At 34.8% G+C, this 27186-nt stretch overlaps 5 protein-coding genes and 1 pseudogene across 6 annotated transcripts; 2 read left to right on the forward strand and 4 right to left on the reverse strand.

Moving 5' to 3' along the window:
- Positions 1-338: 338 nt before the first annotated feature.
- On the reverse strand, positions 339-2090 carry LOC104731808 (large ribosomal subunit protein bL19cz). The gene is made up of 5 exons (XM_010451294.3): positions 1934-2090; positions 1534-1854; positions 1216-1302; positions 994-1127; positions 339-616 (listed from the first exon to the last, which is right to left on the reverse strand). The coding sequence occupies exons 1-5, from the start codon at positions 1964-1966 to the stop codon at positions 508-510; spliced, it is 684 nt and encodes a 227-aa protein (XP_010449596.1). The 5' UTR covers positions 1967-2090; the 3' UTR covers positions 339-507.
- A 199-nt stretch (positions 2091-2289) lies between these two features.
- Positions 2290-4794, forward strand: LOC104731811 (putative glycerol-3-phosphate transporter 4). The gene is made up of 3 exons (XM_010451296.2): positions 2290-3744; positions 3828-4346; positions 4452-4794. Exons 1-3 carry the CDS (start codon positions 2661-2663, stop codon positions 4493-4495), a joined length of 1647 nt encoding a protein of 548 aa, XP_010449598.1. The 5' UTR covers positions 2290-2660; the 3' UTR covers positions 4496-4794.
- On the reverse strand, positions 4541-6707 carry LOC104731809 (uncharacterized). 2 transcript variants are annotated; one of them, XM_010451295.3, is made up of 7 exons: positions 6272-6707; positions 5799-5887; positions 5623-5698; positions 5416-5465; positions 5084-5335; positions 4954-4992; positions 4541-4855 (listed from the first exon to the last, which is right to left on the reverse strand). In XM_010451295.3, exons 1-7 carry the CDS (start codon positions 6468-6470, stop codon positions 4661-4663), a joined length of 900 nt encoding a protein of 299 aa, XP_010449597.1. In that variant the 5' UTR covers positions 6471-6707; the 3' UTR covers positions 4541-4660. The 2 variants fall into 2 exon arrangements, with proteins under 2 accessions (XP_010449597.1, XP_087335081.1); XM_087478955.1 differs by having other exon boundaries at positions 5794-5887; positions 6272-6617.
- A 205-nt stretch (positions 6708-6912) lies between these two features.
- Positions 6913-9232, forward strand: LOC104731812 (ras-related protein RABD2c). Its single transcript, XM_010451297.3, has 8 exons — positions 6913-7292; positions 7842-7914; positions 8080-8127; positions 8207-8254; positions 8356-8427; positions 8515-8670; positions 8757-8860; positions 8954-9232. Exons 1-8 carry the CDS (start codon positions 7279-7281, stop codon positions 9045-9047), a joined length of 609 nt encoding a protein of 202 aa, XP_010449599.1. The 5' UTR covers positions 6913-7278; the 3' UTR covers positions 9048-9232.
- An 80-nt stretch (positions 9233-9312) lies between these two features.
- Positions 9313-11874, reverse strand: LOC104731813 (RGG repeats nuclear RNA binding protein B). The gene is made up of 7 exons (XM_010451298.3): positions 11261-11874; positions 10665-10968; positions 10517-10582; positions 10289-10421; positions 10041-10199; positions 9897-9947; positions 9313-9782 (listed from the first exon to the last, which is right to left on the reverse strand). The coding sequence occupies exons 1-7, from the start codon at positions 11415-11417 to the stop codon at positions 9489-9491; spliced, it is 1164 nt and encodes a 387-aa protein (XP_010449600.1). The 5' UTR covers positions 11418-11874; the 3' UTR covers positions 9313-9488.
- Positions 11875-25402: 13528 nt separating this feature from the next.
- LOC104731814 (L-lactate dehydrogenase A pseudogene) lies at positions 25403-26270 on the reverse strand (annotated as a pseudogene).
- Positions 26271-27186: the final 916 nt, after the last annotated feature.

Genomic DNA, 27186 nt, shown 5'->3' on the forward strand with positions numbered 1-27186 from the left:
AAATCTCATTAGGAGGTAGAGAAAAACAAACAAATCATAATGGACATCAACCACACCCGAATGAAGTAATTACCTATGCTGATTTATTCAATGAGACAAATTAGGGTAATACACTAATAAAAAGATGGGTTCCAGTTCCACCTTCACAAGATCAAACTCAAGATTCTGTTTTTGTTCCTGAAGACCCTCAAGAGTCAACACCCACCAAACAAACATATGCAAAGAACACAGAATCATTCATACATATTTACTAATAAAGTATCCTAAATCCTAAAAGACCATCATATATATATATATATATATATATCATTCATCATCAAATAAGGACCAGGTCTACATTTTTCAACGGAAAGTTCAACTAATCTTTGATTTACTTTCTCGCAAGAGTGTGCGCAGGCAAATGACTTACAGGCTCAAGAAGAAAGAAAAAATTCTTACAAAAACAGAGCACAAAGCGGAAGATTACTACTACCTCTGGAGGTCAAACACAGCACGGTTGATGGGTGTTCACTTGAAAGTGGACAGACGAGGAAGCTTGTCCCTCAGATAGTAAAGCCTTGCTCTTCTCACTTTTCTGTGACTCATCACTTTTATCTCTTTGATGTTGGGAGAGTATCTGTCAAATATTAAAAGATTAGGAGAATTAACACATACCAAACACTTTTCTTAATTCCCACATTTTATGAAAATAACCGAATATATTATAGGAAGTTTCTCAAGACTCGTATTATGTACAGTAGAATGAAAGATAAAAAACATGAGCAGACATGATAGTTACCATAATGACTTAGATTGCCATAACTGGGAAGGTAGAACAGCAACTAAAGACTTACTAAAGTAAACCTCTACACAGAGTCTAATTATTATTCAGGGACTTTATGTACGAAATATCAGTATCTATGTATAAACTTGGACTTATTGAAAAGCCATGAGTCAAGGTAAGGCTCAGAAGACGTGCAAATGGTAACTGGTGAGGAAAAAAAAAAGACTCACATGGGAAACACGATTTCAACACCGATACCCGCTATGATTCTCCGAATACGAATGGTAGTGTGTATGCCAGCGTTTTGTCTCGACATCACTATACCTTTGTAGATAGATAGCCTACGTCTGTTCTCAGGAACTTCCTGCAAAGCGAAACACCATATCCCACTAATATCAAAAACATCGATTCAATGCATAACATAGAGGCTTCAAAACTATTAAACAACTTACCAATTTGATCTCTACAATATCTCCTGTCCTGATTTCTGGAACAGGTCTCACTTTCTCTGAAACCTCAATTGCTTTCTTGTTCAGTATCTACACAAACAACACATAATGACACTGAATCTCCCCAATTCCTGTAAGGTAAACTACAAATCAAGAAAGCAAGTCCCTCAACTCAACACTTAACACTATTTTCCCCCAATTCTCTTCTAACATTTGTCAATTATCCAATGTGTACACAGAGACTTACTGATTCCTTGTTGAATAGTTACTAAAACACTCATAAATTGAGTTACTGATAACAAGAAAGAAAAGTTCACTTACCCCCATGACGTCTCCGAGCTTGATCCTCGGTTTTCTCATAGATTTAGCTTCACCAACTTCGACCACTTCTTCTACATTACCTTCCGCATCAACAATTCCATCAACAGCAGCTTCTTCAGGTTCAGCTTCAGCGTTATCTTCAGCTCTAACGATAAACTCCTTTCTCACCCTAGTATCGAGAGAGAGCCCAAATTTCGAACCGGAATGATTCAGAGAAAGCCTAGAAAACGAAGAATCCACTGATGGTGCGCATGATAGAAACGTAGAAAACCCTAATTTCTTCGATGATTGCGTAGGGTTTCTCGTTATCATATGCAATGCCTGAATCCACACTTAATCAATTAATTGAAAACGCCAAATACAATTACAAATTCCAAAACCTTTCGTATGATAAATATACCTGAGGAGGAAGACGATTAAAGCTCGTCGCCATAGCCCTATGTGTGTACTTCTCACACTACTTCACTCGGAGAAATGGAGGGAAGTAGTAACAAAGAAAGAGCCTTATCTCCTTATTTTGGCACGCGTGAGTGTGTTTCATCGCACGTGTGAAGTTTTTATATGGGCCTTTTTAGTGGGCCTTAATATCGTATTATATAAATAGTATATATAGTACTATGATTATATAAAGGGAAATATCAATTAGCAGGCGGTGGCTAATATTATATGGAATTGACCCGACCCAGCAGAGATACTAAAATGATGATGATGCTTACGTGAACCTATAATATATATTTGGCCCACCATACCAACACCACGTCGGTCACGCGCCGTCGCTTCAAGCGTACCAAAGTGGTCAACGTGGCGTGACAACTGTTGTTCTGCCTTTTGGCTTTACCGTAAATGAATGGACACGTGTCACATCTTAGCAGTTCACGTCTTGTTCCATGATTCTTCTACCTATCTCTCTCTCTCTCTCTCTCTCTCTCTCTCCCGCCAACCTCTCTCCCCCTCTGGTCTCTCTTTCTCTCTCAATCAAAAAAAATTAAATTCGTGATTCCGATTTCTCAAAAACACTAATCCATGGATTTGGGTATTTGATTTTTAATCCGTAAAAAAGCTTCATTCTTTCTTGTTCCTTCAACCCGATTTGTATCATTGAAGATTTTATCGTGTGTGTGTGAAAAATGGCGATGAATTCGAAGAGGAAAACACCACCTGGGATTGTGCTTGTGAGGAGAATCAGAGGAAGAAACTGGAGTCCTAAGACGTTTCGTTACGCGATTCTATTGATTACGTTCATCGCGTATGCTTGTTACCACGCTTCTCGTAAGCCAAGCAGCATAGTGAAAAGCGTTTTACACCCTGACTCCAAAACTAGGCCACCTCAAGAACACGACAAGCTGTTTCCATGGCCTGTGGGTAACGTGTTTGTGAAGAGAGAGATTGATGTATTAGATGAGGTTCTGTTGCATCGCAAGTCTGGTAAAGGGTGGGAGCCGTTTAATGGGAAGGATGGGACGTCTAGGTTGGGAGAGATTGATGTGGCGTTTCTTGCTTGTTACTCTATTGGAATGTATGTTGCTGGACATTTGGGTGATAGTTTGGATCTGAGATTGTTTTTGACTTGGGGTATGATTGGGAGTGGGTTTTTTGTTGGCTTGTTTGGTATGGGTTATTTCTGGAACATTCATGCGTTTTGGTTTTTTTTGGTTATGCAAATGGCGGCTGGGTTGTTTCAGGCTACAGGATGGCCATCGGTTGTGGCTGTGGTTGGGAATTGGTTTGGGAATAGGAAGAGAGGGCTTATAATGGGGATTTGGAATGCTCATACCTCTGTTGGGAACATTTGTGGTTCTTTGATTGCTGCTGGTGTTCTTCAGTATGGCTGGGGATGGTCTTTTATAGCTCCTGGTTTTGTTATGTCTTTAGGAGGAGTTCTTGTTTACTTGTTTTTGGCTGCGTACCCTGAGGATGTTGGGTTTCCGGGTATCAATTGTAATTCTGGTAAGTTCATTAAGAGAAAGCGAAGCGTTGAAGAAGAAGAAGAAGAAGAAGAAGTAGATGAAGGTTTAGAGGCAGATGTTGAAGGTGAAGGGGGTGGATCGTCAGGGACAGGGCCAGGGTCAGGGTATGAGCATAAAAGAAGTGTTGGGCTTTTGCAAGCTTGTATGATTCCAGGTGTTATACCGTTTGCATTGTGTCTCTTCTTCTCGAAGTTGGTTGCGTACACGTTCTTGTACTGGTTACCGTTTTATCTAAGCCAAACACGTAAGTTTTGTTTGTCAAAATTTCTGCATAGAACAAATGAGTTTTTAGACAATGTATCTTAGTTACTTGCTTTTGTTTTGCAGCTATTGGTGGAGAGTACGTGTCTGTGAAAACAGCAGGAAATCTCTCCACATTATTTGATGTTGGAGGCATTGCAGGAGGGATTCTTTGTGGTTACATTTCAGACAAATTTAGAGCAAGAGCTACAACTGCGGCAGCATTCATGTACGCTGCGATTCCAGCAATGCTTGTGTACCATTCCTATGGAGGTGTCTCTCAGACAGTCAACATCCTCCTCATGATGGTGGCTGGTTTGTTTGTCAATGGTCCTTATGCACTCATCACAACCGCAGTCTCAGCGGATCTTGGAACGCACAAGTCTTTACAAGGTGATTCGAGGGCGCTTGCGACTGTGACTGCCATTATTGATGGGACTGGATCTGCTGGTGCGGCTTTAGGTCCACTTTTGACAGGGTTTCTTTCGACTTTGGGTTGGCAAGCTGTGTTCTATATGTTGGTTGTTGGAGCTCTTTGTGCTGGTTTGCTTTTGACCCGTCTGGTTATTGCTGAAATTAGAGAGAAACTTGGATATGTTGATGAAGGTAACAAACAAACCTCCTATTTGAGTTTTGTTTTACTAACCAACGTGAACCCTATTGCAGAAACATTGATCCCCAAATTTATATTTATCTTTGTTTGTTTTGCAGTTCCTGCGTCTGCGTCTGAACCACTGTTAAACGAGAGAAGATGATGTAGAACAACAGAGCAGCAGGAGAGTCGGTATGAACTGAATCCATTTGTTTGCGCAAGAGTTTTGTTCTGTTATATAACTGTGAGTTTGCAGAGGTTCTTTGTATTCTGTGTTTTTTGTCAGATATTGTGAATTTTTTTTCTCATAACAAATGAAGGAATTGGCTTACAGCTGTCTTCGTCTATTTCTTCTCTGTTTTCTACGACACTCAAAGCAATCTTTGCATGGTGGTGTTTCGTCATTGTAAGGAGAAACTAATTTGAGTTTTTCGGGTGAAACTTTGAGATCTTCTATGATTATCCTTCGAAGCTTTTCGTTCTCTTCCATTACTTCATCAATGAGTTTCTGATGTTTCAGCACCTACACAATCAATAACATAACCATGAGCTAATAAAATCCTATAAAGTGTAACAGAAAGAAGAAAGAAAGAAACTTGTAGTCAAGAATGAGGACGATACCATTTGAAGCATTAAGCTCTCTGATTCTAGTTGTGTGACCTATCAATGTCATAAAACAAAAGATGGTTCAACAGACGGCTTTCTGAGATCAAAGCAGATAGGGGGAAACATTCTGTGATAGAATCGTTACCTGTCGTTCTTCCGCAGTTGTGTCTCGTTGTTTCAGAATCGGGTTGTCGAGGAAACTGTTAATCACTTTCTCAGTTCGAGTACCAAACGTTCCTGAATCAGTAGAGGAAGCCTTTTTCTTGTAAGATGTATCTGTGTCCACATGTTTCTTGTGACCGGTTACAGATCGAGACACCTGGTCTTCGTCTTCAGTTTGACTTGAGGTGGTTTCACTCGTTCTTCCAAGTTTAGTCATTAAGTTGGATGCAGTTTCCTAGGGAGATTCATAATCATGGTTTCATGTGAAGGAACAAACCGATTATTAAGGACACTTAAAGAAAGACTAGTACTTACCATAATAGAAGCTTGAAGTTTGTGTATGGCACTTGGTTTCACTGCGATGCCTGTCAATAATAGATATAAGTTGATGACAATCGCGACAGTTCAAACAAGCAATTCAAGGGATGCTAACATAACTAACAAACCTAAGTAACTCAAAATGGTCGAGCTTTTGGAACAAAATGAAGAAACAAGAAGTTTAAATTAATAGTGGAAACATACCAACTCCAAAACCATGACCAAAGCCAACTCCACAGCCAACACCTGCTTTAATGTTCCTAGCTCCCAGCTTCCTCAACTAAAGATAGCACATGTATACGCAACCAGATTCAGAAAAGCATAATGCAGGAAGATCGAAAAATGAGCACAAGCAAAGACAAGTTTTGTCTATACAGTACAGCGTTATTCACGTGGTGCGTGGCCCCTGAAAATACATCGGTTGCTCCTCTAGCTGAACGCATAACTTCCCCAACCATTGGAATACTACCTAATATGTACATCATAACAACAACATCATCGGATTAGTACTCTCACAAGTCACAATCATGATGCTGTGTGAGCCAGCCAAACCAATTACACACACGGTTTTGGACTATGAATGATAGATTAATACTGCTCTCATTCCCGAGACAATCTGATTGAAACATAGTCTTCAACAAATAATATAGCCTTCTTCTCCTAGTTTAGACAGATTGGTTTGGATAAAAGTAGAAAATGGCTAAAAAACGAACTAAACAACAGACCATAATCATCAGTGGCAAGCAATACACTAAGAATCAAATCAAACTTCCATAATCAGGTCATCTTGAACATTTCAAGGTCCCCCTCACACCTCAGAAACGCAGCAAGAAAGAGAGTATAGATAATATACCGAGATTCAAAGGTGCTCCAGTGCCGATACCAACTCCACAACCAACGCCAAATCCCGTGAAGACTTGAAGAGCTTTGAAAGCAAAAGGATTCTCAATTTTAATTCCCCCATTCGAAAACCCTAATCTTTCCTTCTTCTTCATCACCACACCATTGCTGCTGATCCTTCCACCACCGCCGCCTTTGCCGCTTTCCTCCATCTCTTTCAGTCTCTCTGTAAGTCTAAGAATACGATAATGGGAGTTCCAGAGAAAGCTAAGAATCTTCTTCTATTGATTTGATTTCCCGCCTGTTTTCCATTGCCATAGTTACCGAAATGTTGATTTGATAAAAGAGAGAGAGAGCTCAGAAATGAGAGAGAAGATGATGAGGCGTTTTCTCAAGGTCAAGCCAAATTTTTCGCCTGGTCGATCGATGAGAGAATGAATAATGGGCCTTAGTGATAAATTAGGCCCATACATTGTAAAATACAAAAGAAATTAAAATTTGTCAAGCTAAAATCTATCGAATCATATTGTAATATTTTTATTGATTTAAGATCAAGAAAATGTCTAATTTATTAACCGCCGAAATTCGAAAAACCGAATATAATTCGAACCAAAATCCAGATAGAAAACAACAGCAAATTAGATTCGAATTATTATTAGTGTCTTTAATAATTTAGTTATTTTGTTTTTGTATCGTATCGTATCGTATCGTGTGGGATCAGAGAAAAAGTGACGAGAAGTAGGAAAAGAGAAAATTGAAACTTTCTCCACCACGCATCTGCTGGGTTGGCGAAGACACGTCAGCAATTCAAAGAAAAAGACGCATTTAAACATGTTGTGATGTGTGTGGCCCTTTCTCATTTCTTAACCACGTCGTCTGCACAAACCGATCGTTCTACGTCTCTCTCCTCACCGACGAAGATCATTCACTCCCCTTTTCTCTGTTTTAATCATCGGTGGAATCCTCTCGTCTTTTTTTTCTTTTTCTTTTGGTAGATCGATTTCAGCTACGATATCAACCATGAATCCTGAATAGTAAGAACCTTCTTCTTCTTCTTCTCTTATTGTTCAGATCGAATTAGCGTCTTTGATCATTTATTGCGTGCGATGTAATTTACTTTTTCTTTCGATTTTGGTTTAGGATCGTTTTATTTATTGCAATTTTTTTATTGATGATTATGATGATGATGGCGTTGTTATTCTGATTTGATCGATTTCGATTTGGAGTCTCGTTTCGTTGGATCGGGCTTTTGATTAGATCTATACATAAAATTCGTTGAGATCTGTTGTTCATCTTAATCATCAAATTCACAGACGATTTCTCGTAGTTTGAAATTCATACTCGATTTGGATTGAAGAGCATGAGATTGCGTATTGAATTTCGTGATTACTGTGATTCGAGTTACGCTTAGAAATTCTGAGCATGAGATTGCGTTTTGTATTTCGTGATTACTGTGATTCGAGTGACGCTTAGAAGTTCTGAGCATGAGATGTGTGTTTTGAAATATAAGAGCTGGAGAAATTATCAGAAATGCTTATTATTGATGTGTGTCTTATTCGTCTTTCTACTCTTTTGATCTGCAGTGACTACTTGTTCAAGCTTTTGCTTATTGGTGATTCTGGTGTTGGAAAGTCATGCTTGCTTCTAAGGTTTGCTGTAAGTAATTTCATCTCTCTTTACACTCTCTTTTCGAGATTAATTGCCACAACCTTTTTTGAGCTTCTGAGAATCAGATGCTGGACATTAGTACATGCTTCACATTAGTCAATTGCAATCATTAAGCTCTACTTAAGTGGTTGTCACAATTTTTTTTGGTTATAGGATGATTCCTACCTGGATAGCTACATCAGTACCATTGGTGTTGACTTTGTAAGTCTCTTACACTTATCTTATTATTCGTCATGCTTTGAATCATGAAGGTTTTAATTTTGTAATGATGTTATTGCAGAAAATCCGCACAGTTGAACAAGATGGAAAGACCATCAAACTCCAGATTGTAAGTTGTCATACTCGAGTAGTGTCTGTGTCACAATCACTTGTAATATTTTGTATGCGAATATGATCATACTCTACTTATTACGATCATCATATATGCAGTGGGATACGGCAGGCCAAGAACGTTTCAGAACGATCACCAGCAGTTACTACAGAGGAGCTCATGGAATAATTGTATGTTCATTATCATAGTTATGTTATCTCCATGATATCCGACATCCATCAATGAGACTGAACTATTGGATTTTCATTTCTTGTCAGGTGACTTATGATGTAACAGATCAAGAAAGCTTCAACAACGTCAAGCAATGGCTAAATGAAATCGACCGCTACGCTAGTGAGAATGTTAACAAGCTACTGGTTGGGAACAAGTGTGATCTCACATCACAGAAAGTTGTATCCACTGAGACAGCCAAGGTAATATTATCATAATATACTACATTAAGGTGTTTTTACAGTCTTGTCTTGCGGACTTTACTGAACTGTTTGTTCTGCCAACACAGGCTTTCGCAGATGAACTTGGAATCCCATTCTTGGAAACAAGTGCCAAGAATGCTACCAATGTCGAAGAAGCTTTCATGGCCATGACTGCTGCCATCAAGACAAGGTAAACTCAGTCATTGCCAAGCTCAAGCTCAAGCTCAAGCTCATGCACTGGTTACAGTTGTTAATCAGCCTTTAACCCGGTTTTGTCTTGCAGAATGGCAAGCCAACCTGCAGGAGGATCCAAGCCACCAACAGTCCAGATCCGAGGACAACCTGTGAACCAGCAATCAGGCTGCTGCTCCTCTTGATTCGATTTGGTAACACCTTAACATATATTATCATTCGTTTGCATGTAAGACATCTGGATATCGTTGCTTTCTTATATCTTTTTGTATTTGGTTTTTCATTTCTCCACGTATGTCTAAAAGCTTTGAAATTCTTTGTAATGGTACTTGGAACAATAAACTCCTTTAGTAAAGTTTCTTCATGCTTATCAAAGAGTTGTAGAACAAATAAGAAACTAATTGAAATAAATTAAAAACCTGAAAAATTACAGCAAAATTGGAAACTGAATTTTAGGTAACTTGTTTAATTTGAAAAAAAGGTGGGTTCGTAACACGAAAATCCTTCAGCTCTCTCATGGGAAAAGTATATCAATAACAATGAAATCAGAAGAACAAAATCCAAACCGAGTGAGAGATTACAGCGACAAAAGAGACCATACGGAAGCGGAACCAAACCCGACAGTCTTACTTACCCAAAGTAGGGAACTGTGCAGTGTCCTCAATGGCCGGTGCAGCAGGTTCTCTGTATCTCGGGTTTCCTCCTCTTTGTCCACGTCCTCCCTCATTGGCTGGGGCTCTGTAATTCTGGTTTCCTCCTCCTCTTTGTCCACGTCCTCCCTCATTGCCTGGGCCAGCAGCTTCTCCGTTCTTCTGGTTTCCATCTCGTTGCCCACGTCCTCCTCTTCCACCACGGTAACCACCTCTTGGGTAGTACCTTTCTCCATTTGCAGGTTTCAGAAACTCATTTATGCTCAAAGACTACAACACCGAAAAAAAGTAAAAGCAATGAGACAGAATTCGAATGAAATGCATAATGCTTCTCTTTTTACTAGTAACTAAATTAAATGAGAAAAACATTGGTAAACTAGAAACCTTCTTGGTCTTCTCTTCTCTCTCAGTAACACGCTTGTCCTTCTCTGTTCCCTGAAAATACAATTTCAAGGTTCGATAAGTACAGACTCAAGTAGACTAGAAAAATATACTATAAAGTGGAAAAGGGGTCGTCCAGATATATACCAGCTTGATGAAGACTTCATCGTTGTTGCTCTTTTTGCTTGAGAGCTGTTGCATGGCCTCAAAAGCTTTTGTGTCAACCTTCCTCTCCTCAACCTTGGTCGCTTGCAGAGCTTTCTTCTTCTCCTCCAAAACCTTCTCATACTCTTCCAAAGTCATCTCCTATAAACAGCAAATTTGCATTAGAAAACCAAACATTCTTCTCAAGGTGTTAATATACACATATATGACTTCAAAAGATGATACTGTACCTTGTTCTCAGGCTCTTTCTCTGGTTGCTCTTCAGCAGGTGTCTCTTTGTTTGCATCAGTTGCTTCACCTTCACCACCTTGCTTGTCAACAGTCACATTCTTCTCCACCGCAGCTGTGGATTCATCAGTCACCCTAGAGATTCGAAGAATACGAGTTCATTATCAAACACCGACAAAACAGAAAAGACACATTTTCAAAGAACAACCTATTTTAAATAGAATACTTACGGAGCAATATCATCTTCAGTTGTTCCCCAGTTCCCACGGCCAGCACCATCACGTTTAAACTCACTTCTACTCAACAATAAGTTTACCATTACAAACCACACGAAACCAACCAACCAGGACAAGACTAGCAATTAAGAAGATTGCTTACCCGTGACCAGTTCCACTGTGACGCTCAAAGTTCCTACGTGGGCGTTCAAACTCACCTGATTCACCATTGTTGAAGCCTCCACGACGAGCACCGCGATCACCACGGTATCCACCAACAGACCCACCACGTCTAGCTCCATCTCCTTCTTCTGAGCGCCTGTTGTAGCCTCCACCATATCCGTTTTCATTGGCAGGAGCATCAGTGTTCCTGGAATCCCTGTTGTATCCACCACCTCTGCCACGACCATTACCTCCTCCTCGTCCACCTCCACGACCTCCAGCAGGACCGTTCCTGGCCTCCCTCACTACTCAAATCCAAGAAAATGTAACATCTGATTAATTAAACTATATATGAAAAATGTAACATTTTCATTGAATACATATCTCTACAACGACCAATCTAATCAATCATATCTGAATTTTGATTCAGGAAAATGCAAAGATTCTCATATCATCACCACACCAATCAACAAGTTTGACTTACACACTAAATCAAAGACTGAGCAACACATCCAACTATATACTAATCTATCAGACTCTAATCTAATATAAAACTTCAGAAAAATGAATAAAAGATAACAAGAAAAAAAAACTTACCAGCTTGAGTAGGAGGAGCAGGCTTGGTTGGAAACTTGCCAGACTTGGCAGGCTGAACGGGAGCAGCTTTCTCAACCTTCAATGGCTTAGCCGCAACGATTTGGCTAGGATCCTCTGAGTCATCGTCCAAGAGATCAAAAGGGTTCAAAGTCGCCATTTTTTTCCCGGTCCGATTGAATCGAAAGAGAAACTAGTCCGGAGATTATTTAAGAGGGGTTTTGTGGTTGAAGATTTGAAAAAACCTTATTGACTACACGAATCCATGAAGAAAAATCAGAATTAGAATCGAAGAAATGATCCGGACAGCGTTGTTTAGACGCCCAAGAAAGTAAGTGCGACAAGAAAGAGACTTGGAGAGAATAAGCTGCGAGAGAAAGAAATACAAAACCCTAGATTGATGTATGAAGTATACTCTAAAAACCTAATCTTCTTTAAAACAGCTTTTTATATTCGCCTAATGGACTATTTAATGGGCTTAGGCCCAACAATTATTTTGGTTTTTTTGGCAAATTTTTTTTTTGTTTATCAACCTATGTAATGTTTTGTATTTATGTTTAAGATTCTGTTAGGCGTCAATGGGAGTGTCCGGTTAAAAGACAAATAATGTAGATGTTTAGACATTTTAATTTTACTGAGTGTTAAGAGGTTTGAAACTATGAGAGAAAATGTTGGTAGGCTTTTTTTTTTTTTTTGTTTTAGCTAAAATGAAGTGTCAAATGGTGATCGAAATACACTCACATAACAACCATAATCATTTTTGCAGCGCTTACTAAATTTTATGAAATTTTCTAAATCGAGTTTACTAATAATAAAGTTTTTTTTTTCTTAGGAGAAAGATTTAATGTAAGTTTATTTTTTTCAACAAAAGATGAAGAGGGGTGTATTCAACTTGACATTTTAAATGATTTGTATAAGATTAATAAATCCTATGTTATTCAATAGAAGATTTTTAAAAGTTTTCTGAAATTCTCTGTTATTCAATCATGGATTTTTAAAAATCTCTTGAAATTCATTGTTATTAAATCAATGATTTACTGTTATTCAAAACAGTTTGTAGATTTGGATTTTAATAAAATTTTGGGATTCTGGAAGATTTGAGAGGATTTCTTTAATTAAAAATACAGAAATCCAAATCTCATAGTTGTAGGTGGGATTTGAAAGAATTTTATAATAAATCATATTAACTTCTCTAAAATCATCAAAATTGTTTAAAATCTCACAGAAACTAAAATCACTTGGAATATTAAATTGAATACACCCCCTAAGTAAAGTTTAAACTTCCTCTAGTCAAATTCTTGTTCAGTACATTCTCTAAATAACTATTTTTTTTGGATATTTTTGCTTTAAATTTCAGAATCTTAGTTCTGTAAGGTGTCATCTAAGATCTTCTTTTATGAGAATGTGCCCCGGGAAGTTGGGGTTTTGATTAGTGAGGCGAGTGGCATAAAGTCAACTAAGGAGCTGGGGAAATATCTTGGAATGCCTATTTTGCATAAGAGAATCAACAAGGAAAGTTTTGGTGATGTTGTGGAGAAGGTCTCATCACGTCTAGCAGGATGGAAGGGCCGGTGTTTGAGCTTTGCAGGAATACTTACCTTAACCAAGTCGGTTCTCTCGTCTATTCCGGTGCATACCATGAGTACCATTATATTGCCAAAAGCAACTCTGGAGAGTTTGGACAGAGTGTCTCGTGACTTTCAGTGGGGGAGTTCTGCAGAGCAACGTAAAACACATCTGGAAGAGAGTCCGCTTGCCTAAGGGTGAAGGGGGACTAGGTATCCGTGCAGCGGGAGACATGAATAAAGCTCTAATTGTGAAAGTTGGTTGACAGCTTTTACATGATCTGACGTCCTTGCTAGAGTGGGTATATGGAAACTTAGAAAGTCAATCTGATGTTTCTGGTGGTGCCTGGGCCACGATGTTTGCTATGGCGTTAAGGTGGGCCTGGAAATGGCGGTGTTGTAATGTTTTTGGGGGTACTCAGACATGTATAGGGTCTGTTTTATCAAGGATCTGGCAAGTGAGGTAAGGGTGGCTAATACAAGGAGGCTTGAACGGGTTCCTTGAGGAATTTGGGTGGATAGAGAGATAGGTTGGGAATTACCAACACATGATTGGTATAAGATGAACATTGATGGAGCTGCAAAGGGCAATCCGGGACTGGCTACAGCTGGTGGTGTGTTGTGAGATAGTACCTGGAGCTGGTGTACAGGTTTTGCCATGAATATTGGGAGGTGCTCCGTAGTCTTGGCGGAATTATGGGGGGGGGAGTATACTATGGGCTGTATACGGCTTGGGAGAAACGAGTCATGAGGTTGGAATTGGAAGTGGATTCAGAGATGATGGTGGATTTTTTAAAGCAAGGGATAGTTGATTCTCATCCTTTGTCGTTCCTAGTATGGTTGTGCCATGACTTTATTACAAGGGACTGAATAGTTTGTATTACTCATGTGCATAGGGAAGTTAATCGTCTGGCAGATAGATTAGCGAACTATGCGTCTTCTTTACCTCTTGGTTTTCATGTTATTGCATTGGTTCCACATGTCCTTGAGCCTGTATTGCGAGATGATGTTCATGATTTTCATGTCTATAAAATCAGTTAATGGCAAATTTTAACTAATGTGTTATCAACAATGATGGTTGAAAAAGTTAGTAAGTAGCTCAGCAACACAAATCCAGTCAGTATTTGTGTCTAATCCAACCTTTTTATGGAACAGACCACCTTCAAACCATTTAGCTTGCGTATATTGTAATGCATTAGCATGTTAACATACATTATATAAGCAATAAAGATGACAAAAAAAAATATATTTTTTTGAACTTTCTAAAATTTTGATCAAATACAGTCGCATATCAACCATTATCCTACAATATTAATTGGGAAGTACAAATATGAAACTAACCTTAAAATGGGTAAAAAAATACATTCAATTGCTATTAGGAAAATTTAATTAAAATTAATTAATTAATTAATTATAACTAATTAAAAATAAAACGCGTTGACAGATCAAAAATAAAAAAATCTAGGAAAGTAAAAAAAATCTATTCAAATCAAAACTAATTTGTACTTGAAAAAAAAATTAACAACTAAATTTTTTTAAAAAGACAGATAATTATTAGTTAACAAAAAAAAGTATTGCTCTCTAATAAATTATAGACGAAAATTACTAAATATTTTTTTAAAAAATATAAACCAATCAGAATTTCAAAACTAAGATTTTGTATCCAAGTAAACAATAAAATTATTTTTAATAACTAGATTTCAAAGATTTCAAATTATGATTTTCCTATCTTTTTCTTTTATTTTATTTACAAATTGGTTGGAACTTTTATATAATACTTATGATTAATAAATATGCAGATTTTTTCTTGCGTATGTTGTGATTTGAATTTTTAAAAACGAAGATATATTACTCATTCTATGGAAAAAATGTTTGTCTTAATTTTCACATTGGCAGGTTGGTAAAACTAAACTTATATAGTTGATAAATTTTATTTGCTCACAATTATAATATTAAAATTAATACTTCATGTTTCACAAAATATTGATGCAAATAAAACAAACAAACAATATAAAATTTTAATATACATCAAAAATAAAATACTATAATATTCTAAAATAATTAGTATTCAAATAAACAAATATAGATTGACAGAACAATTCAAAATAAATATTATCTCAAAAAAATATATTTTTTTAAAAATATAATAATAATTTTAATTCTTATATTATACATTTTTAAAAAATATTGATCCGTGCTTTAAGCACGGGATATCTCCTAGTTTAAGAGTAAGACACAATGTAGTCTGGCGGCTAATACATTATAAATTTGATAATCTACCTAAATGTTGTATGCGTCTCTTCATTATTTCATTATATTTAGAAATATTTTCAAAATATTTTGCTGTGAAAATTAATGAATTCCTTCATAGATTTCTCATTGTGATCTTAACGGCTCAGATCTTTGAACACTCCTAATCCAACAGATGAAATCTTTGGACATCTAAACTTGGAGGTAGTACTAGATAATATCCCGCGCATATGCGCGGGTTGTTTGTATTAGTTATGTTAATTTATTTTAGTTTATGTAATAATAATAAAATTATGAGAATTTTCTGAAAATATTTTTTTAATAATTTTTTTATAATGGTATTTCTGAAATCCTACTATATTAATTGGGAAGTTCAAATATGAAACTAACCTTAAAATGGGTAAAAAATTACATTCAATTGCCATTAGGAAAATTTAATTAAGATTAATTAATTATAACTAATTAAAAATAAAACAAATTGACAGATCAAAAATAAATAAAAAATCTTGGAAAGTAAAAAAAAAAATCTATTCAAATCAAAACTAATTTGTACTTGAAAAAAAAATTAACAGCTAATTTTTTTAAAAAGACAGATAATTATTAGTTAACAAAAAAAAGTATTGATTTCTCTAATAAATTATGGACGAAAATTATTAAATATTTTTTTAAAAAAATATAAACCAATCAGAATTTGAAAACTAAGATTTGTATCTAAGTAGACAATAAAATTATTTTTAATAACTAGATTTCAAAGATTTTATTAAGATTTCAAATTATGATTCTCCTATTTTTATTTTATTTTATTTACAAATTGGTTGGAACTTTTATATAATACTTATGATTAATAAATATGCAGATTTTTTCCTGCGTATGTTGTGATTTGAATTTTAAAAACGAAGATATATTACTCATTCTATAGAAAAAATGTTTGTCTTAATTTTCACATTGGCGGGTTGGTAAAACTAAACTTATATAGTTGATAAATTTATAAATTTTATTTGCTCACAATTATAATATTAAAATTACTACTTCATGTTTCACAAAATATTGATGCAAATAAAACAAACAAACAATATAAAATTGTAATATACATCAAAAATAAAATATTATAATATTCTAAAATAATTAGTACTAGGAGATACCCCGTGCTTTAAGCACGGGTCAACATTTTTAAAAAAATTTCTAATATAATAATAAAATTTATTGTTACATATTTTTAAAAATATTTTTTTTTGAGATAATATTTATTTTTCATTGTTCTATAAATCTATTAGTCTATTTTTTTATTAACTTATATTACAGTTTTATATTGTTTGTTTCTTGTATTTGATTCATTATTTTGTGAAATATAAAGTAGTAATTTTAATATTATAATTGTGAGCAAATAAAAACTATTAATTTATCATCTATATAAATTTAGTTTTACCATCCCGCCAATGTATAAATTAAAACATACATTTTTCATAGATTATTTAATATATTTTCGTTTTTTAAAAATTCAAATCACAACAAATGCAGAAAAATTATGTACTTTATTAATCATAAATATTATATAAAAATTCCAAACAATTTGTAAATAAAATAAAATAAAGATGATAGGAGAATCATATTTTGAAATTTTAACAAAATTTTCGAAATTTAGTTATTCAAAACAAAATTATCGTCAAAAAAAAAACAAATTATATTGTATATTTGGATATAAAATCTTAGTTTTTAAAATTCTGATTGGTTTATTTATTTTTTTTAAAAAATATTTAGTAATTTCGTCCATAATTTATTAGAGAGAGAAAATATATTTTTCTAGATTTTTTTATATTTTATCTGTGAGTGTTTTAAAAAAAAAAATTAATTATATTTATTTAATTAATTAATTAAGCTTAATTAAAAATTTCTAATGGTAATTGAATGTAATTTTTTACTCATTTTAAGGTTAGTTTTATATTTGTACTTCCCAATTAATATAGTAGGATTCAAATAAACATATATAGATTGACAGAACAATTCAAAATAAATATTATCTCAAAAAACAAAATTTTAAAAAAATATAATAATAATTTTAATTCTTATATTATATATTTTTTTTAAAATGTTGATCCGTGCTTTAAGCACGGGATATCTCCTAGTTAGTTGTTAAACACTATCTATATTTGCAAAAGTTGCTTGCACAATTAAATAAATTATTTTACCCATACAAAAAAAAAAGTGACAAAGAAAGAAATCATGTTAGATATAAAGAGAGAAAAAGCTGCGATAATATATCAAATTAACAATATATATAAATAATCGAGAAACCTAATTACTCATCTTTGTAAAAACAACTAAATTTGCTAGATCTGAATACTAGTGAAAAAAACTTACAACTATAAATTGTTATTCACTCAACTAAATACATTTCTTGATCAAAAATTTACAATAAGACATTTATTTAGTTTTCTTTTTGTTTATATAATACATAATAGTAACTTAGAACCCAAATAGACAGCCTTTTGTAGACATTTTATACTAAGTGTAAAAGGTTTGAAACCATGAGAGAAAATTTTGGTCAGTTTTTTGTTTTGGTTAAAGTGAAGTGTCAAATGATTTTCTTTCAGCTTTTTTTTCCAAATGATTTTGCATTTTACAACGTTAGGAACGACTGGTATCCGTCTTTTTCATCTTTTTTATTTGTTTGTACTTTGTACTAAGTAGAGATTGGGATTTATAAACCCAAATGATATTAAAAATAAAACAGAAATCTCCAAGCAATCTGTATATATAATAGAATCTCATATCATCTTATTTTTCATCTTTGCGGTGCTAGTTAAAATTTATGAGGGTTTTTGAATCGGATCTATTAATAATAAGGTTATTAATAATAAGGTTTTTTCTTTTCTTATAAAAAAAATTAAATAAGCTTAATTTTATTTAAAAAAAGATTAAGTAAAGTTTTAACTTCTTTTGACGAATATAATTGTGATTAGCATAATTGAAAGATATGTTAGCGGCAATTAGGTGTTGATACATGTTAAAAATCCTTTATTTTCTCTAACCAATTAGAAAAAATTGTTGATTAATTTAGTATATCTAAAATGTTATCTAAACATGAAAATTTCCAGATTAGACATAAACTACTATATTTCTTATAATGTGATTGATGATTTGATGGCTTCCAAGTGGACTAAATTCGTACATACGATGGATTAATCGGTGAGTACTATATTTTCATTAAAAATAATAAATATCAAAAATTAGATACTCTATATATCTACAGTTTTCATGATTTACTAAATACTTTTAATTTACTCAGTCATAACTAACTATATTCTATCACATTTAATTTATTTTTTATTAAAGAAAAAATCTTTTATCCTATAAAATACAAGTCACTTGTCCAATCAAATTAAGCCACATCAGAATTTTTTTAAAAAAATTAAAGAAAACAAAAAAAAAAAATGTGCACAAAATCGTGTAAAAGTAGGAATGTAATTAGAAAACTATTATACCAAAACTAAAATCACAAATCCATCCATCATTCTAGATTATCCCTATTTTTTCTCATGTAAAAACCACCACGATTCAAAGATTAGCAATGAACAGAACTGGTCCATGGATGATGTGTGGGGATTTTAACGAGATTTTACGACCAGATGAGAAAAAGGGTGGTAGACAGAGAAGTACTGCAAGCTGCAGAAACTTCAATGATATGATTAGTTGTTGCAACATGAAGGATCTACGTTTCAAAGGAAACCAGTTCAGTTGGGTTGGTAGACGACAACAAGAAACGATTGAGTCTTGCTTGGATAGAGTGTTTATAAATTCAGATTGGCAAGCAATGTACCCGGCCTCTGAAACAGAATTTCTCCCTCTCGCTGGTTCAGATCATACACCAGTTATCATTGGCATTGCGGAGGTTTATTGCCCAAAGAGAGGTCAGTTTCATTATGACAAAAGATTCTCCACAAGTGATGAGTTTATTGCTTCTGTGAAAAAAGGGTGGAGTCTTGGAAACAGAGATAATCAAGGAGGTATACAAAACAAAATCCACCACTGTAGGCGGGAGATAGCTGCTTGGAAACGAAGAACAAAAACAAACTCTGCTGAGCGAATTAACTCACTCAAATACCGTCTTGATGCAGCAGAGAGATGCCCTCACACGCCTCTCTCTACAATCCACCGACTACGAAATGATCTGAATCAAGCTTATCGTTTGGAAGAACAGTATTGGAAACTGAAAAGCAGAAACACATGGCTTCAACTCGGAGACCGCAACACAAAATACTTTCACGCCTCTACAAAGACAAGAAAAGCTCGAAACAGAATAAAATCTATTATTGATGACCAAGGTATGGAACACTTTCGAGATGATGCTATTGGGAAAGTAGCTGAAGACTATTATGGCCGACTATACACAACATCACAACATACCGATCTTGGAGATATTATTGCTGGAATTGACTGCAAAGTAACAAGCGACATGAACAGAGATTTGTTGCTTCCGATAACTGATGAAGAAATAAAAACAGCAGTTTTCTCAATAGGGGCGGATCGAGCTCCAGGTTTTGATGGTTTTACGGCTGCCTTTTATCAACAATTCTGGGACCTGGTTGGTTCAGATGTGAGTTATATGGTGCGTCAATTTTTTGAAACAGGGGAACTTGATGAAAGAATCAATAAGACTCAGCTTTGTCTGATACCAAAAGTTACTGACTCGAAGAATATGGTTGATTTCCGACCAATAAGCCTCTGTACGGTACACTACAAGATAATCTCAAAAATATTGGTGATGCGGCTAAAGCGATGTCTAGGATCAGTTATTTCAGAGTACCAGGCAGCCTTTGTTCCAGGACGCAATATATCAGATAATGTTTTAGTGGCTCATGAACTATTACATGCTCTCAAAGCCAAGAAAGAATGTCAAAGCACATATCTCGCCATCAAAACCGATATTAGCAAAGCATATGACCGAGTGGAATGGAACTTCTTAGAGAAAGTCATGCTTCAACTGGGATTCGACTATCGGTGGGTAAACTGGATCATGGCCTGTGTTAGATCGGTATCCTATGAGATCCTTATCAATGGGTCACCATATGGAAATATACATCCAACAAGAGGTATACGCCAAGGTGACCCCCTCTCACCATATTTGTTCTTATTTTGTGCTGAGGTTCTGAGTCAAATGATACAGAAGGCTGAAGTTAATCGAGAGATCCATGGATTAAAGCTCAACAGGAATACACCCTCGATATCACACCTATTATTTGCAGATGACTCACTTTTCTTCTGTCGTTCAACACCTGAAGACTGTCAACATATGGCGAGACTTTTTCAGCAATATGAACATGCTTCAGGACAGAAAATCAACTTTGAGAAATCCTCTGAAATTTTTGGAATGAAGACACCAGAATGGAAAAGACAACGTCTACAACAGATTCTGGGTATTAATAGAGTGGGTGGTGGAGGCAAATACTTGGGTTTACCAGAGCAGTTTGGCAGGAAGAAGGTTGAACTATTTGAACATGTTGTGAAAAAGGTCAAAGAAAGAACAGTGGGATGGTCGACAAAATATCTATCCCAAGCGGGTAAGGAAATATTGATTAAAGCTGTGGCTCTAGCTTTTCCAGTCTACTCGATGAACTGTTTCATGTTGCCTTCTACTATATGTGATGAAATTACGAGTATTGTTTCTGCCTTTTGGTGGGGAAAAGAAAATGGAAGAAGAAAAATACCTTGGGTGGCATGGGACAGAATGACTCTCCCAAAGAAAGAAGGAGGCCTTGGTTTTAAAGACCTCCATAACTTCAACAGAGCACTACTTGCGAAACAGGCCTGGCGAATACTCATGAATCCAAATAGCCTACTCGCTCGCATCTATAAAGGTATGTACTATCCTAGAACTACCTTTATGAAATCAACTACAAGTCACTATACATCATACGGATGGAAATCTATCCAAGAAGGTAAAGCTCTACTATCTCAAGGCCTTCGTGTACGTCTTGGTAATGGCCGTAGTACAAGCATATGGGAAGACCCTTGGCTACCAACGCTACCACCACGTCCTGCAGCGGGTCCGGTTATTGATCCTCACATGAAAGTTGCAGACTTATGGAAGGAACACAGCAGAGAATGGGATCCGGTAACTTTTGAAGGTGTCCTCACACCTGAAGATCAACAAATAGCTTCAGAACTATATCTCTCACAGTATGCAGAGGAAGATACATATGAATGGGCCTATACAACAAACGCGCAGTATACAGTTCGATCGGGGTATTGGGTTGCAACTCATGTTGGTCTTTCTGACGAAGACATTATCCTCCCACCAATTGGCTCTACAGATTTAAAACAAGAGGTATGGAAAATTCAACTGCCTCCAAAAATAAAACACTTTCTTTGGAGAAGCTTATCTGGCGCCCTAGCAACAAATACACAACTTCGGACAAGATCAATACCAGCAGACCCGCTATGTCAAAGATGCTGTTTGGAAGATGAAACAATCAACCACCTCATTTTCACATGCCCGTACGCACAAACCATATGGCGGATGGTACAGAGTTACATTGGGAAACAACTATCTTTTACGAATGATTATGAGACCAACACGCGCTTGCTCATCAGTCTACAAAAGAGCTCATCCCTCAATCAACACCAAGTAGCTATCCCAATCTGGATGATGTGGCGAATATGGAAATCACGGAATGACTACATATTCCAAAAAATTAATCGCAGTGCTGCAAATGAAATAAAAAGGGGAATTGACGATGTTACTGAATGGATAGAGACAACACAGCTACAGCAACAAAGAACAGAGTTTCCTGGATCCCAAACAACCGAAGCAACACACTGAGAATTAACAATCGGGAATGGACTCCACCTCCCTCTGGTTGGATAAAATGTAACTTTGACAGTGGTTATGTTAATGGCCGACCTTATACAAGTACAGGCTGGATTATCCGAGATTCAACAGGACACGTTCTCTACTCAGGCTGTGCAAAACTACAATCCTCGACATCAGCTCTTCAAGCCGAAGCACTTGGCTTTCTCCATGCTCTACAAGTAACTTGGGCTTATGGACTCCAACATGTATGGTTCGAAAATGATAATCGAGAACTAGTGGATCTGATAAACAAGACCGGTGATCATTCAAAGATCGGTACTCTCCTATATGATATTCGCTATTGGATGTCAAAACACCCTACGTCATCTTTGGATCATATCAACAGAGAAGGAAATATTGCAGCAGATACCTTATGTCGTAAAGCTCCTTTAATAAATGGTCTGTATCAATACTTTACAGTACCACCAAGGTGGTTAATCCCATATTTGTATCAACATTAACAAGTTTAATAAAGTTCAGATGTTCAAAAAAAAAAAAATAAAAAACCACCACGATTTTTAAAACCGTTCCAGATTCTTCTATATAATAAAATAAAACTCACAATGATAAACTGTAATAATCTTAACATGCTCTCCGTTGCCTCATCTTTTTTTTCTTCTATAATTATGATTCATCGATTCAAAGAAAAATCAGTTGCATTCGATATAGGTTTATCTCAGTTCCATCATCTCTATCTATATCTTTTCACTGAGTTATGGAAGCAAGTTTAATTATAACGTTCTTTTGATCATATTCTCATCGGCCATCGCTTGGGTATAGTTCTTTAGATATTGCCATTATACACATGAATCTTAAACCAGGTTTTAACAAGTCAAACTCATCAGAAAATTAGTATTCTTCGACTTGATAATTGGTCTTTTTTTGTCTACTTTGGTTTCATCAACTGAATGAAAATTTAGAGGGTTAATTAAGTTTTGTTTGTAATCTTAACCCACGTTATAATTGATACGAATTCAAATCCTTATTTGTTAACATGGAGTGCATGTGCATTGCTCTTAGATCAAGTGTCCATCACCTTTGTCACCTTTGTTTTGATATGGAATAATTAGTCTATCCAGAATAACACATATCTACTACTATCCCGCTCTAAACAGTAAAATAGTATATTTTATGCTTGGCCAGGTGTAGTTTTGTAAATTGTGATAAGAGGATTCAGAAGAATCAAATAATATTTTGAGGAGTAGTTAAGGGGAAGAAAAAAGTAACAATACAAAGAGAAAGCCGGATGTGATGATGGATGACTTAGATCAGTATTTAGTATTTACTATAGCAATTGCAACTTTGCAAGTAGTATATACTAGGATTGGTCCATTTTTTTATTTTTATTGTTTGTTATATAAATCTATAATCCCGTGCATTTTGAAGAAATTAATTCAAATATTTTGTAGTAAATTGAAATATGTCATTATAATTTCGAATCAATAAATTAGTTCATATATTTTCACTTTAGAGTTCTTATCGATGAGAGAAACAAAATCGAAAAAAATCCCGACCAAGTCGATGGTAGTGAAAGAGTATCAAAATCAAACAAATAATTGTTTGGGTAGAATTGATTAGAGAAAATATTATTGTTTCTAATATTTTGGAATAATGTTAAAATCTGTTAATTTTTTAAGAAAATTATCATTGAAGTAGAGATAATTTAGGGATAAAAATTCTCGATTAAAGATTTTATTTAATTAAATGCTTGATTTTTGGTAGATATATTTCCTTATACGTTTATTTCAGAATATATATCTATAATTAACTACTCTGATTAATTAAGGATTTAAAGCATGATCTGATTAGTGCAATCAGGTTTGTTTGTTTAAATTAAAATTGACCCGTTTTGAAAAAAAGAGGATGACACAAATTTGTTTTTCAAAAATGTTAAGATAGATCAAATTTTAAGTTATATTTATGTGTTAGTTTTGTTTAGTGTAAGATTATATAATTATATTTGACGGTAGATTATATGATTTAACCCGCAGTTTACTACAAAATAATTTGTTCTCTACATTATCATAACTTACTCAATTTAATATATCTAATATTCTAATATTGATAATGTTAGCAAAATATAGAAATGATAAATTATTGGTGTCACACCAAATTAATGGTAATTAAATTTATATTCGTATTGATCCAAATCTTTCGCACAATATAACTCATCATGTGATATTTTGCCTTTTAATTGTAAATATTCATTATATATTAAAATAATTCAAATATAAAATAATCTATATCCGAATATACTTGATTGGTTACAAAAATCCTAAAACAATTTTTAAAAAAATATATATATCCGTTTATAAAAATTCAAATCACATCATATGCTGAAAAAAAATCTAAAATTTTATTAACGTTATGTATTAAATAGTAATTCAAATAATTATTTATAAGATTAAATAAAGTGAAAGCAGAATTATATTTTAATCTAACATATTGCTTTAAATTAGGTAGATAGATTTTAGGAAATTTGAAATTAATATTATCAAATAAGGAAATGATTGTGTTTGGTTGTAAAGATTGTAGAGAATTTAGTTGTGACTTGTTTGGATACAAATAGAAAAAAAAAGATGACACAAAAATATACTCCAAAAATGTTAAGATAGATATATAGTATTTTATAAAACATTAATTATATTAGAAAGATAAAAATTCCTGTTCGAAGTCGGGGTTAATACTAGTAAACTAAGAGCAAGTTTATCGGTAGTATGTTAGTAGGGGGGTTATTAAATTTTATATGAATTAATTGTGTGTTTTTTTAAATATAATAACCCATGATCTCTTAGATAAAATTTTCTTATTTATTGGTAGGTTGTTATTTTGGGTCTCTTATTTTTGAAAATATTGTTTTTTAAAATTTTTAAATTTTAATTAGAATAGAAGTGGTATAAATGTGTAAACATTTAAGATTTTATAAAATTAGAAAATAATGCATTTTAATTAATTTTCAAACATACACAATATAATAAAAACATTAATACATATTACAACAGAAATGCAATTTATAAATGGAGAGAATGATTAATTTTAATACTGATTTGCTCCAAATTTTGCCCAAATATTCTCAACCAAATCATGTTGCAAAGCATTTATTTTTTTCACTCCTTTCGTTAAAGCTTCAGAGGAATGGATTTTCCTCATAAGAAAACGGGTTTTTGTGCTATTTTAATGAATGAAATATGACTACATCACGCAGTCATTAAAGCCTCATATTATCAACCGTGTCGATTGATCTAACTCACACTCAAGTCCGTGTTGTAAGTTGTAACTAATCATCTCTTAAACCATCATTTCATTCTTATGTTTCCGTCATTACTCATAATAGAACTCAAGTTATGATTATTCTCCAATCTCCATGAAAAAGAAGCATTTACATAACATGAAAAGATCAACAATAACACTATCATCCATGGGACTGATGATCATAACAAAACAACAGTTATAAAACTGAAGCAGAGCGATGTGGTTTATTCAAAGTTCCAACTGGCTCTGCATCTCCAATATAGTCTTAGCCGACTTTTGCAGCTTCTCAGACTCATCATCAGTCATATGCACATTGGTCACAGCGACCACACCATTGCGTCCAAGCAAAGCCGGGAGGCTGAGGAAGACATCACCCCCATCGACACCATAAAAGCCACGAGCAAGAACCGTGACAGGATGTATCTTGCGCTGGTCACGGAGAATAGTGCGAGCTAGATTAGCAACAGAATAACCAATGGCCCAAGAAGTGTAACCCTTGAGTCCAATGACTTCATAGGCGCTACCAACTACGCTTTGGTGGATGCTCTCCTACAATAAATGCCTACACAAAACCAACTGATCGTCTCAAGTCTCAACAATACATTATGAGCTATTATCACCTGATCAGTGATCACTCCAGTATAAAACCACTAAAGCATAGGTTTTTATCATACAAAATCACTTCTTAATCAGTATTTACCAAAAAGCACAAACCTTTTATCAATCATCTAATCCCAATTGAAACTAAAAGAAAATATAAAATTGAAGCTCCAACACAAAACTGACCTGTACGTCCTGAGCATTAACGTCGAGATGATCTGCGATTAAGAATCTAAACCGAGAAGAATCGAGGTTAGTACCAGATCCAAGCACCCGATTCACCGGGAAACCAGAGAGCTTCCAAGCAACGTAAGTCAAAACATCAACAGGATTAGAGACAATGATCAAGATAGAGTCAGGGGAAGCTTTAGCGAGTGGAGGGATGATATGGCGAGAGCAACGGATCACATGGTTCTCAAGAACCCTAATCCTTTAAACCATCACTTATCAATCGGATAATACTACAACCAACCCACCATAAACTAAACACAAACATTACAAATCGAGACTTTGATCGGGAGAAAGAGAGACTTTGATCTGCAGATCTTTCTTTAGATCGAGACTTTGAACGGGAGAGAAAGAGAGAAGTTTATCGGGAGAGAAAGAGAGAAAGAGAGAAAATTAATCTCGTTTGTCGGCAAAAAAAATTTTTTTTTCCCTTTTCTATTATTCTGTTGGCCAACGAAAATTTGACACGTTGCAGTCTCTTATGAACGATTTCGGGTTATAATATAAGAGAGTCTCTTCTTAATTTTCTTTTCTTTTGATTTAATTTTAACCCACCAAAAATCTATAAACTCCCCTTACAACCCCCGATAAACATGCCCTAATACACTAAACTAATGAATTCAGACCACAAGATGTGTTAGTTAGATCCCCTGTTTTAAAAATCGGGCTAGGCGGCCGAGGAATCGCCGGTTACACGCTAGGCACCTTTCTGCCGCCGCGATTTCAACCCAATCGGCCAAAAAATCGGGAATCGGAAAAAAAAATTTTTTTTTAAGGATTTTGATGTTCTAACTATGATTTTTGTTGTAGATCTATCATATAAGGGCTAAAACTACACGAATAACAAAGTTGAATGACGAATAATTGGAAAGAAAATGAAACCCAACTTAAATTAGGGTTTTCAGAGGTTTTCAGATCGATATCGAAGAGGAAGAAGATGAGGACATTTTCGTAAATTTGTATTCATTAAAGAAAAATAAAAAAAAAAATCCCAAAAAGAGGTTTTGCGGCTCGAACCCGTAGACCCTGGATTTTAGGTTCAACTGCAAACCACTGCACCACCAATGAGCCCTAGCAATATGTTACAATTTTAATATATTATAGATATATATAGATAAAACCCCTAAAACTAGTCTTCGATTAATCTCCGATTTAAATCCGATTTTCCGATTAATCGCTAGGCC

The sequence above is a fragment of the Camelina sativa genome, chromosome 12 (genome assembly GCF_030686135.1).
Source record: "Camelina sativa cultivar CO46 ecotype springtype chromosome 12, ASM3068613v1".
In the NCBI taxonomy this organism is placed as follows: domain Eukaryota; kingdom Viridiplantae; phylum Streptophyta; class Magnoliopsida; order Brassicales; family Brassicaceae; genus Camelina; species Camelina sativa.